Source organism: Microcaecilia unicolor, chromosome 2 (genome assembly GCF_901765095.1).
Source record: "Microcaecilia unicolor chromosome 2, aMicUni1.1, whole genome shotgun sequence".
Lineage (NCBI taxonomy): Eukaryota > Metazoa > Chordata > Amphibia > Gymnophiona > Siphonopidae > Microcaecilia > Microcaecilia unicolor.
The window spans coordinates 156,031,977-156,052,124 of NC_044032.1; the positions used below are offsets into that span (position 1 = coordinate 156,031,977).

The following is a 20,148-nucleotide window of genomic DNA, read 5'->3' on the forward strand; positions in this document are numbered from 1 at the left end:
AGGGGGGCACCTACATGTGGGTACAGTAGGTTTGGTGGGGTTGGATGACTAAGCATTAAGCAGCACAATTGTAACAGGTAGGGGGGGGATGGGCCTGGGTCCACCTGCCTGAAGTCCACTGCACCCCCTAACAACTGCTCCAGGGACCTGCATACTGCTGCCAGGGAGGTGGGTATGACATTTGAGGGTGAAAATAAAAAGTTGTGAAACATCATTTTTTGTGGTGGGAGGGGGTTAGTGACCACTGGGGGAGTCAGGGGTGGTCATACCCGATTCCCTCTGGTGGTAATCTGGTCATTTAGGGCAATTTTGGGGGCCTTATTCGTGAAAAAACAGGGTCCAGGAAAAGTGCCCTAAATTCTAGCTACAAACGCATACTTTTTTTCAATTATCGGCGAAAGGCGCCCATCTCTGTTCGGGTGATAACCATGCCCCAGTCCCGCCTTCACCACGCCTCCGACACGCCCATGTCAACTTTGTACGCTTCCGCGATGGAGTGCAGTTGAAAACGTCCAAATTCGGCTTTCGATTATACCGCGTTATTCGTTTTTGTGAGATAAACGTCCATCTCCCGATTTAGGTCGGAACTTGGGCGTTTTTCACGTATTCACTTTCCAAATTATTAGAATTTCCATTGAAGGCCTCTCCAGCCCATCCTAAACTGGAGTGCCATATACAGGACCCAGACTGTACAATTTTGCCAAGCATCGGCCTTCGTTCTTCACAGTCAGAGTTGCCATCTAAGCACTACTCAACATGCAAACACACATGCAACCATTTAAGTTTTGTAGAGATCCTAAGTGCTCATCCCATGTCTTTTTGAATTCCGTTAATGTTTTTTTTCCCCACCATCTCCCTCAGGAGGGCATTCTAGGCATCAACCACCCTCTCCATGAAAAAGAACTTTCTGACATTACACCTAAGTCTACCACCCACCCACCTCAATTAATGTCCTCTAGTTTAACTGTTTTCCCTTCTCTGGAAAATACTTGTTTCTATATTAATACCTTTCAAGTATTTAAACATCTGTATCATATCTCCCCCGTCCCTCCTCTAGGATATACGTATTCAGGTATTCCAGTCTCTTTTCATATGTCTTTTGGCACACGCCCCATACCATTTTCGTCACCTTTTACATCCTTAGCGAGATACAGCCTCCAAAACTGAACACAATACTCCAACTGAGTCCTCACCAATGTCTTGTAAAGAGGCATTAACACTTCCTTTTTTCTACTGGTTACACCTCTCTCTGTATAGCCGAGCATCCTTCTGGGTACGGCCAGAACCTTGTCACACTGTTTCCACACCTTCAGATCCTCAGATACTGTCACCCCAAAGGATCCCTTCAGGACCCTTCTACAGTTTCCTCTCCTATTTCAGGGCAACTGCAGAGTTTGGGTTTCTTCAGTCCTCATCAAGTCCTGTTGCAGCTCCACTTGGAGAAGGGGTTTCCTAGTACCCTCTCTCCCAGGATGGGATCCAACATAGGACAAAACTTGGCCTGAATTTGGCTCACTGGTTGACTAGAGAGCAACTGAGGCGGGTACAAATGCTAGCTGTCAAATAAGACATCTAGTTTTCCATGTTTATTCAAAATTTGATATACTGCTTGTGAGAAACCTGTGAAAGTGGTTTACAATAATCAAATAAATAATCACGTTAAGAATAAGAACTGCAACAAAAGAGAGGAAAGAGATGAACAAAACACCTTTGAAAGGAGGGTCAGCAGAGGGTCATTACAAATCTAACACTGCTATGCTCAAAAATCCTGTCTCAGACAAGCATCAAACATAGGGCCTGGAAGTGAGTCTTCTTTCTCCCACACCCTCAAGACTTCCCCCAGCACAGTCTAATGGATCCTGGATACTACCCACTAAGAAAGGTACCAGAGGTTTGCTACACAAGAATAATTTACTTATCTGAAGATTTGCATCCTCAGACATGTTCCCTTCTGTCTCTTCAAAGCAGGAGTAATTCTTATATTAATTCATTTGGACATTTCTTACATTTTTCTGCATTTGTTTGTATTCCACGTGCACTTTCTTAATCATAGGTACAGGAGCTTGATCAAATATTTCCAAATTTTATGGGTGTTGCCATTTCCTCAGTAGATTTCCAAATCTATGTAGGGTATGTTCAGAATCAGAAACATATTTAATCAGGACTACAGGAGTATGTTCTGCCACTCAATTTTTGGTTCACTTTGGAATTTTGTCCCCTATCCCTTGCATTTGTATCCAGACTAATCCTTCTTGCCCAGATGCTGCTCAGTCCATCACTCATCTATCCATTGACCTCTATCTTTGCAGTTTAACAGAGAGGTAAGGGCTTCAATATGTGTATATAATTAGATCTGATCTCTTTTTCATCTTTACTTAAGTGGTTAAGAGATTCTCAAAAAAAGGTGCTACCTCATTAACCCATCTTTTATACCAAATGTCCTTTTTTCACATTTATTTGTTCTCAGAATATTCAGAATGATTATTCATGAAATATATCTGCCTCTTTGGTCATTATAACAGATATCATATGAAACTGGCTCTAGGAACCTGGTGGTCTTTATAAAAGATAAGGTCCATTTTCTGATCTTGTGATGTCTCATTCTAGGTTCTCTAACATCTCATATTTTAATTTTGTAAATTTATAAAATAACTAAGCTTCTTTTACATGACTTTTGGGAAACAGAAAAACACAATTATACATCACTAAAATGCTCAGGACTATTTTGCTTCTCTAATGGTTGTACAACAAGGTACCATCTATTTCAACCATTTCATTTAATTTAAGCTGTTTAAAAACTAGAATTTCTTTATGATTGTTTCTCCTAGCAATGGTTGTAGAAAAAAGAAACTTCAATCAATTATAGGCTGCTAGGGCAGGTTGTATCGTACTTAGTTGTGCTACTGATTGCCTGTATGTTTGTTTTTCTGAACACATCAATAACATTGAAAATGATATGAAAGGAATTCAAGTATTACAAGTGTAGCTCCTTGAGAATCAATTATTCCACCTAAACTGGCATCTAGCAGATATAATTAGCTTTCATATGGACCAGTAGTACACAATTTTTAGATACCATTTAATAAAAGGTAAGTATCACATCATGCATTATTTACTGAGGTTCTCATTTTATGCAGTGGTGTCTATTTACTAAACAGAGTGCATTAATGTAATAGCACACTTTAATAAATCTGTGTATTAAAACATGTGGACCGGGGGCGGAATCAAGATGTTGGCCGAGCGTATTCGATTGGATTGCTGCTTTGTACAGTTTTTTCCCCCACTATGAAGCCCCATACGAATAGAAAGGATGCTGTCATGATGGTTCCCATGACTGTGAGAACCTTCTCACCTGTGCAACAAACAATCAACCGATTTACAGCAAAGACTCCCATCAGATCTGGCATGGTGAACCCGGCTTTGCAGGAAAGCTCTCTGTTTGCAGGCTAGATGTGATATTCTCCCCTCTGGCGCTTGAACCACCACCATGTCTGTCTGGCGAACAGGCATTGGCTGGAGTTCTTTCTGAGGAAGAACTTCAAGAGCAAAATTCAGGAAGGGGTGCAATTGCCGAGAGAGTCAGCAGAACAGATGAGATCTCAAGGAGACTGCTGAAGGCACTGGGGTCAGTGAAAACCTTAACAGTGGTGTCCCTGGAGACTATTTGTCAAGACTGACAACTTAACTGAGTCTCTGGATAGCACAAGAAAGGAGTTTTCAACTCAAATAGAAACTCTTAAGACTGAGGTTATAGGTCTATAGAATGTGACAGCGATTATTATGAAGGACAAAATAGCCTTGTATAGGAGGATTGAGTCTATTCAGAACTTTCATAGATTGAATTTACGTTTTCTCAATTTTCCAGGTCTCTAGGGACTTGTCTTATAGAGGCTTTTAAGAACTATTTGGTCTTTTAACTAATTTCTTGTATTAATGCATCTGAGTTTCTGTTGTTAGTGTTTAGCTTGTGTAATATTTTGAAAATGTCATAAATAATTTGTAAAAACAGGTGGGCCAATATTCAATTAACTTATACATTTACCCCCTAGTTCTATAAACTTGCACGCCCAAATATTTGTGCACACAATTTATAGAATAAAGTTAGTTGCACATACAATTTAACTCCAATTAACAGCCAATTATTGGCTTACATGGGTGTTAATTGGCACTAACTGGCACCAGTTAGCATTTGTGCATCCAACTCCCCTTAGTTGCTATTCTAGAAATTAGAAACATTGAAACATAGAAACATGACAGCAGATAAAGGCCATATGACCCATCCATTCTGCCCATCATCTGTAACCCTTAATTCTTCCTGCTCCTAAGCGATCCCACATGCTTATCCCATGCCTTTTTAAACTCTGGAACAGTCCTCGACCACCACCTCCACCGGGAGGCCATTCCACGCCTCCACCACCCTTTCTGTGAAATAACGTTGCATGCACAAATTCTATTGCATCCAACTTCTCGGGGTGTGTGGATGTGGGAGTCGCATGGTTGGGTCAGGGATATGCCTAGGAGATAAGTATACAGAATGCTAGGTGTTATGTGCCTAAATGACAACAGTTAGGTGCAAGCACTTATACCAGCCATTGACATGGCATTAAATGCTTGTGCCTAAAGTTAAGTACGAAACTGCGGACTTCTGCTAGTATTCTGTACTGGCAGTCCCAAACGGAACTGCTGCTGTACAATTCACAATTAGCGTGCATCATCCCAGAGTCTAAATTTTGGCGCTCTCTCTCTTGAATCTATCCCTTACAGCCCAATATTAAAAGGGGTTTTAACCAGGTAGAAGAGGCTCCTACCTGGATAAACCCTGTTGGGTGGCCGGTTGCAGACATTCAGTGGGTCCTCATAACGCCACTGAATATCGCCACAAACTGGCCATTCCCTAACTGGTTAAGGACCGTCCAAGGGCAGAGTTTGGGAAGAGACACAGCTTAGCCATTAGTAGCGATATTTGGTCTGCTAATAGTTAAGTAGATGCATAAAGTTAGGACAGCAAAAAGGCTGTCCGAACTTTATGTGCCAAGGTAACCGGGAACTGGTCTGAATATCAGCTGGTGCTCGGTTAACTTCTGAGTCAGTACCAGGAGCTGGGTGTGCCCCAGCACTGAATATCTGGGGTTAGTTCCAGTGGCGTCGCGAGGGCAGCTGACACCCGGGGCGGGTCGCCGCTGCGCACCCCCCCCCGGGTGCAGCGTGATGCACCCTCCCCCCTCCGTAGTGCAACACCCCCCGCCCCGCCCGCGAGAACATACCTGGAAGGCGGTGAGGGGTGGGTGGGAGGGCCAATCCGCCGAGAGCACGCCGCTGGGGGGGTGTCGGCGCCTCGCTGGTTCCTTGCTCTCTCTGCCACGGAACAGGAATAACCTGTTCTGGGGCAGAGAGAGCAAGGAACCAGCGAGGCGCCGACACCCCCCCAGCGGCGTGCACCCGGGGCGGACCGCCCCACCGCCCCCCACTTCCTACGCCACTGGTTAGTTCAGCCTGCAGCAATGAGCAGCTTAGAAGCCGCTTAACGCTGCAGGTTGAATATTACCCTTTCACGGGTGGGGGGGGGGGGGGGAGGAGGCACCTATTTTAAGAGGGAAAACAGGTGCTTACTTAAGCACTGTTTTATAGACACATATAGGTGCTGAGTCAGGGCATTTTCAGTTATTGTCCCACATTTATGTAACAAGTCATATTATGGGGGATTTTTAATCTTGTCTCCTCCCATCTTGCATGGGATTTTCTCTCTTTTCTTACCCAATTCGGCTACGCACATGTCACTTTCCCAACCCATCAGAAAGCATTTGTGCTCAGAATCCTCATTCCTATGTTCCACTAAAAACATACTATTTTGCTTTCACATTTGCCTCTCACCACTTCTGTCTAGTAATCAGTGCTTGCAGTCTCTTGTGGCAATTTCCTCCCCATTTTGTTATCAGTATCTTTGTTTAGTTTCAGCAATTCCCCCCTTCCTAATGTGTCTTTGTTATATGATATTTTATATAGGCTCTATAATAGTTTTATTCATTATTTTAACATAAGTGAAACCAAAAATGGCGGGTGAGTGTTTTCACAGCAGCCAAACAAGCAATCTAAAGAGTGGAAGAGATAGTTCCAAGAACTGCCAGAAGTCCAATATCTGCAATATAAAAGTTTATTCTCCAACAAAAGTAACATACATCATCCAGATTCAACATGGACTGTGTTTAGGCAGTGTGCCTTCTTCGGGGATCACAACTATATAATAAATGCAAAAAACATAAATGAATGTACTTGCAAAAACTAAAGCACAATATATATATATATGGATAAGAATGTGAATATAAAAGGACAATAAAAAATTGTTTTCATGAAAAATTTAACAATTTGGGGCCAAATCTATATATTGCGCCTAGTGTTCTGCACTGAAATCTAGGTGTATTCCACAACAATGCACATAATATCAAGCCAATCAACGATTTTAACAGCACTTAACAAGCAATAATGAGAACTAATTGGCAATAATTAGAATTTACATGCATAACTCACTAAGCGTATTTTGTAATGAACTGCACCTAAATTATAAAATGCACAGTTCAAATGGGGAATGGCCATGGGCGGGGAAATGGGCATTTCATGGGTGTTCCCAAATTTACACATGTTGTTATAGAATATGGCCTTACCCCCCTGCTAGTGGCTTTTAATGAAGTTGTCATACGGGACATTAAGGAATTTGAAAATCATAAAAATAAATGTCCGTTCTACAACCTGAACAAAGAAGAATATTCAGCAATATGTACTTTGGCATCTAATATTGACATTGCAATTAAGCCCGCTGACAAGGGTGGCAGTATTGTGATTCTTGACCAGACATCATATGCTGAAGTGATAAGACAAACTGAAGACTCTAGTTTCTATGTACCACTAAGTGATGATCTGAAGTCTGAAATAGTAAGAGTTATTGAGTATGCTAGTCATATGGGATTTCTTACCATCAAAGAAAGGAATTATTTGATAGTAGAACATCCAACAATTCCTACTATTTATATACTCCTGAAAATTTGCAAGTGTATGACAAAATTCACCTGGAAGACTTATCATATCAGGTAATGGATCGGTTCTGGAACCTTTGTCAAAAATTTTGCAGATTTTTTTCTTAAAACCTTATGTTCCATTAATTGAAACCTAATATATATGACATCACATATGATTTCTATTTTAGATGAATATGATGGAGAAATTACAGATTTGTTGTTAGTCACACTTTATACTTTAATGGTTGTTTTTATCAATAGATCAAAGGAACTGCAATGGGGGCCCCTTCGGCCCCGAATATAGTGAATTTATGTCACAAAGTTTGAGAAGAAACATCTTGCTGAACATTCCTTTAAAGAAGAAATTAGATTATATAAAAGATATATTGACAATATTATTATTTTGTGGAAAGGAAACATTGAAAGATTACATATGTTCTATAATTGGCTCAATAATTAGGATCCTAATCTAAAGTTTAAAATGCAATACAATTGTCAGGAAATAGCCTTTCCGGATATTCTTCTTAAGAAAGATTGGTACGGATTAAAGACAACTTTATGTAAGAAGTCAAATGACAAAAATCAATACTGACACTTTTCTGGTTATCAAAACAGACAATTAAAAATTAATCTTCCATACTGTCAGTTTTTAAGATTACATAGCTTATGTACCAACCCTGAGGATTTTTGCCATCAGTCAAAGATTCTGGCACAAAGATGTTAACATAGAGGTAATCCTCAACACTGTATTAAGGAGGGTTACCTTAAAGCAAGATGTCAACAGAGAGAGGAGCTTCTAAAACCTGGTAAGAAAAAGAAAGATCCTCCATATTTAGTATGTACACTACATTTCTCCTCTCTGGCAAAGGATATCCGCAAAATTATAAGGAAGCATTGGCATATTGTCCAACTTCATCCATGCTTTAGGAATATCAGTCCAATTATCGCCTATTCCCGCAATCAAAACTTAAGCAATTGGTTGGTTCCATCTGCACTTCCTGATATTAATACCTCTACCGCTACATATACTGGGCATGCTCCTTGTAGATCTTGCTCTGTCTGTAAACATTCATTCACTATATCCAGTTATACCCATACTACTACATGTAGAAAATATACATAATTTCTCCAGCATATGCAATTCTTCTTTTGTAATTTATGTCAAGTGACCTTATTGCCTACGCATGCTTTGAACTAGAATTGTGGAACACCGTAGCTACATCAATAGAGAAATAAAATCAATTGCTATTGCATGTCATTGGTTAGAAGCACAACACACAATTGATGACATTGAATTTTTTATGATACGCATGCCTAGGAAAATATGAAAAGATGGCAACCAAGATTCTGCTCTAATCAGAGTGGAAGAAAGGCTAATTTTTGAGCTTCATACCATCCACCCTTCTAGTTTAAACAAAGAAATTGAGTTTGTACATTTTTTTTAAGTTCTCCATGAGTTATATATACACATATAAGTTCATTTTTTATCTATGGAAAGGTATTCTGTCTTATATTTTTCATTTAGCCACTTTTATGTTCATTTAGACCATATTTATAATTTTAGATGTCATTTACATATATATTGTTTATTTTTATTATTTAATTCATGAATTTATTTTAGGTTTTTAATTGATAACTTTACACATGGTTTTAACATTTGTTGATTGTTTAATTGATCTCTTATTATTTGTAATATTGTTTTTATTTTACAAATGTTTTTTTTAATTCTACTGTATTATTTCTTTCTTTATACAGAATTTGTGTATTGCTGTTGGTTTATACATTATATATACTTTACTCTTAGTCATTATGTTCAGTCATAAATATATATTGCTTCATTGTTTTCAGGTTTGTCTGTTTCAAAACCTTATTACAGTGCTTCAGCTTTATATATACCACATTCTTTTACTCTTTTTGTTTATGATAGGGGTCACATGCATTTTTCACCATTTTAATATCACACTTCAGTTCACCTTTTTTAAAACATATTTACTATGCTTATTGTTTTTATTTTTTCAAGCTTTAGTTCACAATGTTGGTTTCCTTTTGATGGTAGATGCACATTTATTTACATCTTATCTTTATATCTTTATTCATCACTGACTCATTGCACTTTTGTTTTTCAAAAACGGAAGTTTATTTTGGTGCTAGTTATTAGTCTGTTGGACAGACAAGCTGCGCTGAGTTGCTGACTATTGTGTTCTTCTGATGACATTGTGATGAGTTATTTTTTTGTATTTTTCATACATTCTAAGTAATAATGCTCATTTTTATCTATCAACATTGTATTTTTTTTGGGTGCTACTAGTTTGCACTTAGAATGCTATGCTTGCTGTCTTTTTTGTTCCCAGGAATCTTTTTCTCAGCACTGCTTTCTTTTAGTTTTTAAGACATAATTCATTCAACACACTTAAACCTATTATTGCCAATAGATAGTGAATTATTCTTAATTGTGTCTTTTACTAGTCACTATACAGTGGAGGAGTAGCCTAGTGGTTAGTGCAGTGGACTTTGAGGAAACTGGGTTTGATTCCCACTGCAGCAACTTGTGACTCTGGGCAAGTTACTTAACCCTCAATTGATCCAGGTACCTACATATACTATGCAAACCTCTTTGAACATAGCTGAAAAACCACTGGATTGCAGTATATCAAGTCCCATTTCCCTTTTTCTTCGTCTGTACTATGGCGATTGGCTTTTTATCTCGAAAAATATGCATTTTTAAATATATGCTACTTTTTGATTACTCAACAGTAGTCAGTTTTGTGTATATATGATCAGTTGTTTTTAACTACATTTTCAATGTTTTGAAATTCTGAGCTAATTTTGGCACTAGTCATTAGTTTGTTGAACTGACATGCTGTGTTGTATTTCTTGATTTTTGTGTTATCTGCCGAAACTGTGGTGGGTTCCTTTTTTTGTAGTTTTGTCGTATATTTTTGAGTTAGGTGTTCGCTTTTAAAACACTGCATGCTGTCTTTTTTTGCTCCTGGCATTGTTCTTTTCTGCACTCAGCACTGCATTCTTCTAATTTCTAAGGCATGGTTCACTTAATACACTCATATTTATTATTGATGCAATATAATAAAATGTTTCTAATTGCATTCTTATTGCATTCAATGTGATACCTCACTATGCCATTTACTTCATTTGCAAATTTGGCATTTAGTGCCTTTATCCTGGATGCACATGTAACTTTTACATTCTATGTTTCATTTTGATCACTCCCTTGAATCAGTTTTTGCATATATGTTGAGCTGTTTTTGGTCTGGTTTGATTTTCTCAAGGGTAATATTTACAAAGCAGCATTTTTTTTATCTTGAACTTATAGCACTTCTCTGATATGCCTACTTCTAGATTCTCTCAATAATTACATTGAGGTATTTGGCATTTGTCTTTTTCTTTTTATCACATAACTTTTATCGTATTATATAGGGACAATATGTCCAGTGCTTTGGGGGTCTATTTTATGGTAATTATCATATTGATTTTTATCCAGGTTATTCTCCATATTGTTTTTGAATTTCATTAAGGTATCTTTATATAACTATCTAATTTGCCAAGGTCTTTGTTCTGGTTTATCCTTGTTGTTTATTATTTTTCATTCTCACTGCCCTTTTTCAGCAAGTACCTTATATACATCTTTTGATATTCAGAACTGCACTTTCGCCTACATTTTATACATTCAGAGGTGTGTTCAATGAGTAGTTATTTATCTTTTCGAAGAGCCATGAAGACGTATTTGTTTTCTAGGATGGGGTGTGGGAGCTGTGATTCTTTTATTTCTACTTATTTGTATTGTTCTTTCAGTTATCTGATTTACTATATCACTTTCTTAATTAACAGATGTAACTCGCCTTGAATCTTGATTGTGGGGTCCTTTTACTAAGGCACACCTAAAAGTGGCCTGCACTGGTGTGGTCATGTGTTTTGGACACGTGGTCATTTTTAAAGTGCGCTTGAAAAAAGGCATTTTTTGTGGCCAAAAATGGACATGCGGAAAAATTAAAACCAGCGAGCGTCCATTTTCAGCTTGAGACCTTACTACCACCCATTGGACTTAGTGGTAAGGTCCCACATGCTAACTAGGTGGTAAGTGACCAGCGTGCATAAACTGCCATTTACCACCGGGTAAGCGCCATGCGGTAGAAAATAGAAAATATTTTCTACCACGTGTTTTGGACGCGTATCAAAAATGGAATTACTGCCCGGGACACGTGGTAGCCGGGCAGTAGTTCCAATTTGGTGAGCGTTGGGCGCACGTTGGCACCTACACACCCTTAGAAAAAGGGCCCCTAAGAGAGGGTGAGTAATAAGTCTCTGATAGAATAGCATAGCATATCTTTTAGTCACTCTATCACTGTTAAGTTTAGGTCACTGTTTGCATTCTACATATTTGCATGTATTATATTAAATTTTTCACAAAAAAGTTTTTTTTACTGTGTCATTTTATATTCACATTCATATCCATATATATTCTTTGTACTTTACTTTTTGGCATTATATTCATTTATGTTTATGCATTTATTATATAGTTGTGACCCCTGAAAAAGGCACACTGCGGAAACATGGCCTGTGTTGGGACTGGATGGTGTATGTTACTTTTATTGGAGGATAAACTTTTATATTGAATATATTGGACTTCTGTCAGTTCTTGGAACTCTCTCTTCCACTCTTTGAATTCCTTATTTTCAATTAGGCCATTTTGTTGCTCAAAAGTCTACCCCTTAACTTTTATTAATTGTAAAACCACTTAGATACTTGTGATGGGCAGTATATCAAATAAAAATGAACAATGAACAGTATTACACATAACAGTCCTTGAGAGAAATGTCAGCAAACGCCTTTGACTAAATCGCAAAATCCTTGAAGGACAGTACCACTTGAATTTATCAACAAGATTTGCTAGATGTTTTATATGTAACAATGCAAATGTGAGTTCCAAGATCTTAAAATTGGCTCACTTACCCTGGCTAGCAAACGTTAGACACTTTTTCCATCTTCAATCTAAAACCAACTTAGCTGTCACATTCTATACAACCTGCAATCTTATAACTCAAGATCAATATACTGTATAATGAATTATAATAGTTCAATACTCTGTGTGCAAGGCTGATCTAGAAATGGCTTCAATTTCATAATTAGGCCCAAATTAGAATAAACATGCTGAATCACAGCTGTTATAAACAACTGAAATGATCCAGTCTGATCCAAGATCACCTCTAAATTTCTAACAAGTCTCCTTTTTTTGGTACAGCATGCCCTGCAATCATAGGCCTTTCTTAAGCCTTTCCTAAGAAGCAGCTGTTGGTAAGTCACCGTATCACCTCCAACATACATTCATTAATATGCACAAATATCAAATCTAGGAACTGATTTACTAGGTCAACAATCTGAATATAGTCTGCATATGCATAAAACAAAATAAAACTTAAGGATGCAAAAACATGTTAAAAAGCAATGACGAAAGCGTGATCCCAATGTTTCAGATGTAGACAACTGGGTACCCAATCTAACTCTAAACTTCTCATATGTGGGGAAGGAAGAAATCCAGTGCAAAACCCTATCTGTCAGCATCACATTCTACAGAATGATGAGACATGGAACCCCATTTAACAGCACCATACATATCTCAAGGAAAATGTGACATTTTTGATAGCAGTTCATTGAAGGATATTTTCCACGAGTAATTTTGACTATCATTTTCAATAGCATATGTATGAACAGTTGTTAGCCTTATAATGTTAAGTTCTACATTGAATGCCATTATTTAATACATACAGATGACTCATAGATCTGACCTTGTAGGTTGAAATAAGTTGTTGAGTATGGGGGGATATGGTCAACTTATGTTGATGTATTGTTGTTGTATATATGTTTTTGTTTGATTTATTAGAAAAAGCAAGCTTCTCAATAATAAATGAAAAATATTTCCATTTCTTATGCTATACTTTCTTAAGCTCAAATGAGATGTAGCAAGTAACAATTTTTAAACATTTATTGAATGAATGGTAACTACAGTTTCAATATCATCAATTTATTTGGCTTGTACAGCTTGCTAAAGTGGTTTATAATGTTCTTTAAGGAAAAAAAAACCTGAACGCAAGCTCTCAAATGTGTTATCCCCAATAACTGCGTAAAGAAAAAGGATAGTGTAAGGTAGTTTAAAGTAATCTAATACTTCATGTAAGGATTCTAGAGTTTATACAATCTAACTTAGAATGCATTGAAAGACTCTCTTGCATATGCTAAAAACATTGAGTTATGCCGGAAGGCCTTCCTGTGCATATTACAGGAGTCCTAGTTATACACAAATATTTGCAAGGCCATGCATGTACATGAAGGATAGTATGTAAATGAGGGGCACACTAAACAGCTTTGTACACTCACCATCTAAGCTATTCTGGGATAGCTAAGTTAATGACTGTTATTTAACTTGTATCTCAGACTGATATTAACAGAAGCCTGTTATTTGCTGAGAGGAAGCTAAAAAATATGCTTGCATTATTAAGCTAATGCACTTGCAGATTTCAGTGCATAAGAATAGTGTGACCACGTTATTTCAGATATTTTTGTTTTCACAAGCATGCTACTTTTTGCATAGCTTAAAGTAGCTTTTTAATGTTCTCATTAAATTGTTTTGTGAGCCCATAATAAAATTGGTTTTGAGCCTTTTTATTATATGGGCTCTTAAATTAATGAAAAATAAAATTTAAATGAATCAAATCTGAATTCACAAAGAGTCTAGTATGAAATCAAGAACAAATATTTCTCTCTTGAAATTTTAATAAAGCTCTCTCTATTTTTATGTTACAAGTTTTAGTGTGCCAAGAACCAATCAGGCTTTTCTAGATACTTACCCTCTGACAGCATGAATAAGTCTCAGTGAAGGATAGGCAGTTCGTACTTTAAGTTTATTCTTAAGGATTAATGCATTAACCCATTCCACATGCTTCTCTCCACCTTTGACCATGAAAGCAGGAATCCAAAGGACACTGTCATTCAGCATGGAAAGTCTATGTACAAATTTCTCTCTGTCGCTCTCATTCCGAAAGCCTCCGAACGCTCTTTGCACAACTGATGGATTCATGGTAATAAAATCAGATTTTGTTCCCACATCTGCAGTAAACTCCACCACAGGAGCTAGATTGCACCTGAACAGAAATAAATTAATAGATAAACAGGATGCATTTAATGCAGATAAACATATTAATGAATGTAAAGCTTAAAATGAACTTGCAAGACCCATTTTAGACAAGAAGATTCTACTTAAGATAGAGAGTTACTCCTTTTTCCAGTACACAATGGAACTTCTGTATGACCAAAACATTGCAACAGATCAAGATTAAATGTAATAAACAGAATGTACAGTATAATAAAAGTCATATTGAAACAAATATCACATAAGCAATTAGAACACTTAATTAGAAATGCAATGTTTAACTTGTGCTTATTTTGATTATACAATAAAAGGTTTGCTAACACCTGTTGGTAAAACAAAAAATCTTTGAGAATATTTATTTGATACGTGTGATACATATATGGGGCAATTTTATAAGGGATTTATGTGAGTAGAACAACATTTACATGCTCAGAAAATTACCTGCAATTACATATGTGTGTGCATAGCATGGGTATGCATTTGTTATGAACAACCACGCAATAACATGAGTTGTCTAACATCTAAAAATTATTTTTCTCAAAAAATAGAAATCACATAACATTCTATATATATATAAACTGACAGGGAAAGAAAAAGCCTCAAACAGCTTCTAGGGAACTTCTCCCTTTAAAAGCTTGTATGCCATATATCAGCTCAACATTTATCATCGGCATAAAAAAACCTTCCTCTGACAGTTGACTTGCTGTTGATTCATTTAGTAGAATACCAAAAGTGAGATAGCAGTCACTAATATAATATATTTTACTTAGCTTTAAGCTGCTTCAGACTGCTATATTTCAATGTCCATTTGAGATGTAAAGTATCCAAGCCGTTTTCTTATCCTCTATCATGTACAAAGTTTCTCCTAATCATCTCATTATGTTACAGGATAAAGAGAAAGTTCACCTTCTCTAGGGCAAAGCTATAGAACATGTCCTGCCATAGAAGGGGAATTGAGATTTTTATTCAAAATACTCTCTCATTCCAAAAACAGGGAAATTTACAGTCTACTCTAGATCTCAAAGACATTAACCATTTTCTCCTCAAGGAGATGTTCAGAATGGCCACTATACCTTCTATCCTTCCTCTGCTCAACAAAAGAAATTGGACATGCAATTTAGAAGGAAGCATAAACACATATTGCAGGAAATACCACAGATTTAATCTGCAATCCAACCTTTTTGAGTAGAGGCTTTTCCTTTGGCCTTTTGTTGGTCCCCAGAATGTTCTTTAATTGATTTGTAGTGGTAGTGTTCTTTAAGTGCTTTGTAGAGGTAGCAACACACCGTTACAAAAAAACACCTCCAGATGTTTCTGTATCTTGATGACTGGCATTTGGTGGCTCAGTCAGTGACAGGTCTTACTGTTTCTTGGACAAAAAAAACAGTTATCTGGGGGTTCCTTATCAACTTTTAGAAGTCTACATTTTATTCAGCCAATGTTATGTCATTATTTATTATTATTATTATTTAATTATTTAGATTTTGCTCACACCTTTTTCAGTAGTAGCTCAAGGTGAGTTAGATTGTGAGCCCTCCTGGGACAGAGAAATATCCAGAGTACCTGAATGTAAGTTTGTACCTGAGGCAATGGAGGGTTAAGTGACTTGCTAGGAAAGGTCTTGGATACTATCCAATCCTGTATTCCAGAAGAAATGATTGATCATTTATTGCCCGTGTCCATGCCATACAGTCAACACCCAGAGTCACAGCCTCATTGTACTTGCAAATACTGGAACACATGGCTGCAGCTGTTATGTCATCCATCTAGTTCATCTAAAAATGTGACATTCAGTGGGATCAATGATCCCAACCTCTCTCCAGAGTACTGTACCTTACTTCACAGCTCCACCTTATGCTATAGCAGTGGTTGCACAAGCCCAACCTAAATGTAGGTGTTTCTTTTGCATGGTGGCAGCATCACTGAGCTCTCATTACTAATGTCTTATTCCAGGGATGGGAAGTTCTTCTGGACAAGAGAAAAGCAGCAATAATCTGAGATTTTACCAATGCAAATCACATCCAGCTACTAGCCACTTACATATCTGGACCATAGAAATAATTAACTGACAAGCTCAGCAGAGTACTTTGTTACCACAAATGCCTCCTCAATCATGAGTCTCTTAAGGTCTCTCTTTCAGGAGTATGACACACCTCCAATTGACTTTTTTTTATATACCAAAGACAATGCAAAGTTTTCTACCTTCCCACGCCTAGTTCTAGATGCCTTATTAATTCCACGGACTTGGTCTTTTCTGTATGTCTATCCTCTGATTCCTCTTCTCACAAGAGCACTCCACAAGTTTCTGAAAAGCCAAAGCACCATGATTCTCAGAGCACCTTACTGGCCTCAACAGAACTAGTTCCTTCTCCAAGGATTAGCAGTGCTACCTCCTTGCAAGCTCCTCCAATTCCCAATGTTACTCACTCAACAAAGGCACAAAAAGGTGCCCGAAATGACCAGATGACCACCGGAGGGGATTGGGGATGACCTCCCATTACTCCCCAAGTGGTCAATAACCCCCCTCCCACCCTCAAAATCCAAGGGCACCAGAACCTCTCTCTCTATGATTATCTCCCAGCTGGAGAGAGGTTATATGTTTGCGCTTGGAGGAAGAAAACAGGGAAAGGCCAGGAGTGGGACCAATTTCCCCATTAGAAAGGTGTACGAGAAGAACAAAGAGTTGGAAGTCTGATCTGCAGCTGAAACCTGAGGCACAAGATGCTTCTAATGGAGGAGACCAGCTACACATACATTTGAAAGGAAAATGTGTTCATATTTTAGGGAAAATCTTTGGTGTAGTACAGTGTTTCCTTAAATTGAAAGAAATTTTAGTGAACCAAGAAGTGCACAAATGTGGAACTATTGTGGTGCAACAATTTTAGGTCACCTTATACTGGCTTCTCTGCTAGTAAAGAAATGGTGTGAGCAATGTTGATTCTCAGTTCATGCTATATGCATGTTCATTGGTATAAATTACCACCATGATGTCTATTTTTATATCAATGAATTTTACAATTTTATAATGTTAAAACAATCAACAATGCAGATTGATGTGCCTTATTGGTCCTACTGAGAAAAAAAAAGCAACCTAGCCCAGGCAATCTTACTACCGCAATTGGATCATTGCAAGTGTCTTGTATAAATTATATCATAATTTACAATGTTACAAAATACGTTTGCCAGATTTATTTTTGGGGTAGGTAAGTTCGAAAAGGCCTCTTCCTTATAAAGAAGTCTGCATTGGCTGCTTTTGGAGCAGCATATTTAATTCAAAATCACTACTCTGATTTTACATCATTAAATGGACTATCCAAATGGATTCCGATGTTGAATTTTGAGAACAGGATATCCTACAACAAAAAACATACATTCTAAATCATGTATGGAATGAAATTTCTTTACAAATCAGACAAATCCATTCCTACTGTTCTCCACTTGAGTAAATAAATGAACTGCTTGTAATTAACGATCTCTGTTTTTGAAGATTGTTTCTCTCTTCTTACTGTAGAAATTCTTTGGATTGTACTCTGCTTTGAATACAGTGCAGAAATAAGTGGAATATAAATCTCAATAGAATAGAAAATCTGAACAGAGGTGCTCTAAAAGTGCAATTCTTTATATTTCATTTCTTGCTAGTGTTCTTGCTCATGTATCTTTTTCCCATATTTTTCTTCTCTCTTCAGGGCTTGTCAAACTGTAACATATCCTCTTTCATATAGTCCATCATTATCACTTTGTGTTGCTTTTGCTTTGCACTGCCATTCTTGAATTGAAATATTTCCTGTCATATTGTCACACACTGTTTTTTTATGTTGTCACAGCACTTGTGCTCTTATTCGGTCAAATTCCTTCAAACCTAGTTCCCTGTTTACTAAGGTGCACTAGCGTTTTTAGCATGCGCTAAAAACACTAGCGCACCTATAGCATGGCTTAGTAAATAGGGTCCATAATCAAAACTTGCCACTTCATCAGTCAAAATATTTTTCATGAAAGGTATAAAGTAAAACTGAATGTCCATATACATGCTCTCTCACAAAACCATAATCATAAAAACCTTTTTACTAGGAAGCAAGAATTTACTAAGTTTTGAAAAAATAAAATACAAAATGTCAACAAAAACAGGATTATAGTTATATGGCCAAATGCAATTATTTTGCATGGAGTAACAGGCTGAAAAATGTTACTATCACACTTAAATGACTCAAAGTTCCTTGAGACTTTCAATCTGTTTGATAAGATCACTACAACAAAAAGCACATGTTTTGGTTACATATCAGCAAGTTATTTCAGTGTACATGTCTTTTAGTTAAGTGAGGCTATCAGCATAACTCTTTTCTTGGAACCTTGAGTCATTTAAGATTGATAGGACTACACATGGAGCTTATAAGACTTTACTGTAGCTCATAATATTTGTTTCTTTTGGAATTGTAGGAGGACCACTATGGGTCAGTTTGTGCCAGAATGTTTTTATATATATATATATATATATATATATTAAAACTGGGCATTCTTTGAGGCTTCTACTTTAATTCTAATGTTTTCATTTGTATCTTATGGTTGTAACATGTTATCAAATATTTTTGTACCTGACGTTTTATAAGTATGATGTACTTGCCATTGAATGGATGATTGAAGGGATGATTTGAGAAGATTTGGGATTTTATTATAGTTTTAGTATGTTTTGGAAGATTTTGTTTTAATAGCCTTGTTTTATTCCATTTCTTAATTTTTTAAACAGTTTTGTTGTATAAAATTGAGATCCAGCTAATGTGTTTGCTCAAAGGTTTTATTTATTGTTCATTTTTTTCAAGGTGAATCTTACCTGTTCTTGTTGTATGAGGATGAATTGTATGCAGTGGTGAAAGTGATAAATTTATGTGTGAACTTTATTAAATTTGAATTTCATTATATTTACCTAAATTTGAATTTCATTATATTTACCTAGTTAGTATTTCCTCTGATAACTTACAGAATTGGATTTGACTTTTCATTGTTATTTCTTTATCTCTATACAGTACATTTGTTGCCTTACCACTATGATTGTAGGATTGTCTCATTAACAAAAGTCATTTTATGGTATTCAAATAGGTTTGCTATTGTATTCTAAAATTTTATTTTATATTTCTTTGTTTTTGAAGTGTAATTTAAAAATTTATGTTTTTAACTATTTATCCCCCGCTTACTAAACTGAGCTAGCAGCTGCCATGCGGCAATGCCGACACAGTTCATTCAAAGTGAATGGGTTGTGTCAGCATTAGCGCACAGCAGCTACTAGCGCAGCTTAGTAAACAGGAGGGTATGTATTTTGATGTATACAGACACAGGCATTAGCTGAAACACGGGCCATGTTGGGTCTTTGAATAAATCTGCTTCCTCTACACACTTGTTTCATCTGTAGCCCTCTGCACTACCATTGCTCCTTGATTGTTTGTGTTGCTGTTTACCTCTGACCTGCTTGCTCTACATATGTTCACTGCTTTCATCTATTTGAATAGTGGCGCTAAATATATATATATTTTTTTTTCTTCAATTGCTGTAGCCTGCGCTTTAAAAATATATATTTCCCATCATGTTTAAATATGACCCATTTATATTCAGTGACTCAATTTTGCCACCTAGTGTAAAATTTTCTTCCACTTTCAGTCCATCACATGCAATGCCTCTTTTCCAGATATATATATACAGTGGGGGAAATAAGTATTTGATCCCTTGCTGATTTTGTAAGTTTGCCCACTGACAAAGACATGAGCAGCCCATAATTGAAGGGTAGGTTATTGGTAACAGTGAGAGATAGCACATCACAAATTAAATCCGGAAAATCACATTGTGGAAAGTATATGAATTTATTTGCATTCTGCAGAGGGAAATAAGTATTTGATCCCCCACCAACCAGTAAGAGATCTGGCCCCTACAGACCAGGTAGATGCTCCAAATCAACTCGTTACCTGCATGACAGACAGCTGTCGGCAATGG

The 20,148-nt window shown here is 37.0% G+C and overlaps 1 protein-coding gene across 2 annotated transcripts in view; it reads right to left on the bottom strand.

Moving 5' to 3' along the window:
• The window catches only part of ST8SIA4 (ST8 alpha-N-acetyl-neuraminide alpha-2,8-sialyltransferase 4), a 241,380-nt gene that overhangs the window by 72,448 nt on the left and 148,784 nt on the right, over positions 1-20,148 (bottom strand). For both annotated transcript variants that reach the window (XM_030193419.1, XM_030193418.1), the window contains exon 4: positions 13,871-14,164. In XM_030193419.1, the coding sequence (XP_030049279.1) occupies positions 13,871-14,164 (294 nt within the window). The remainder of the gene's footprint in view (positions 1-13,870; positions 14,165-20,148) is intronic.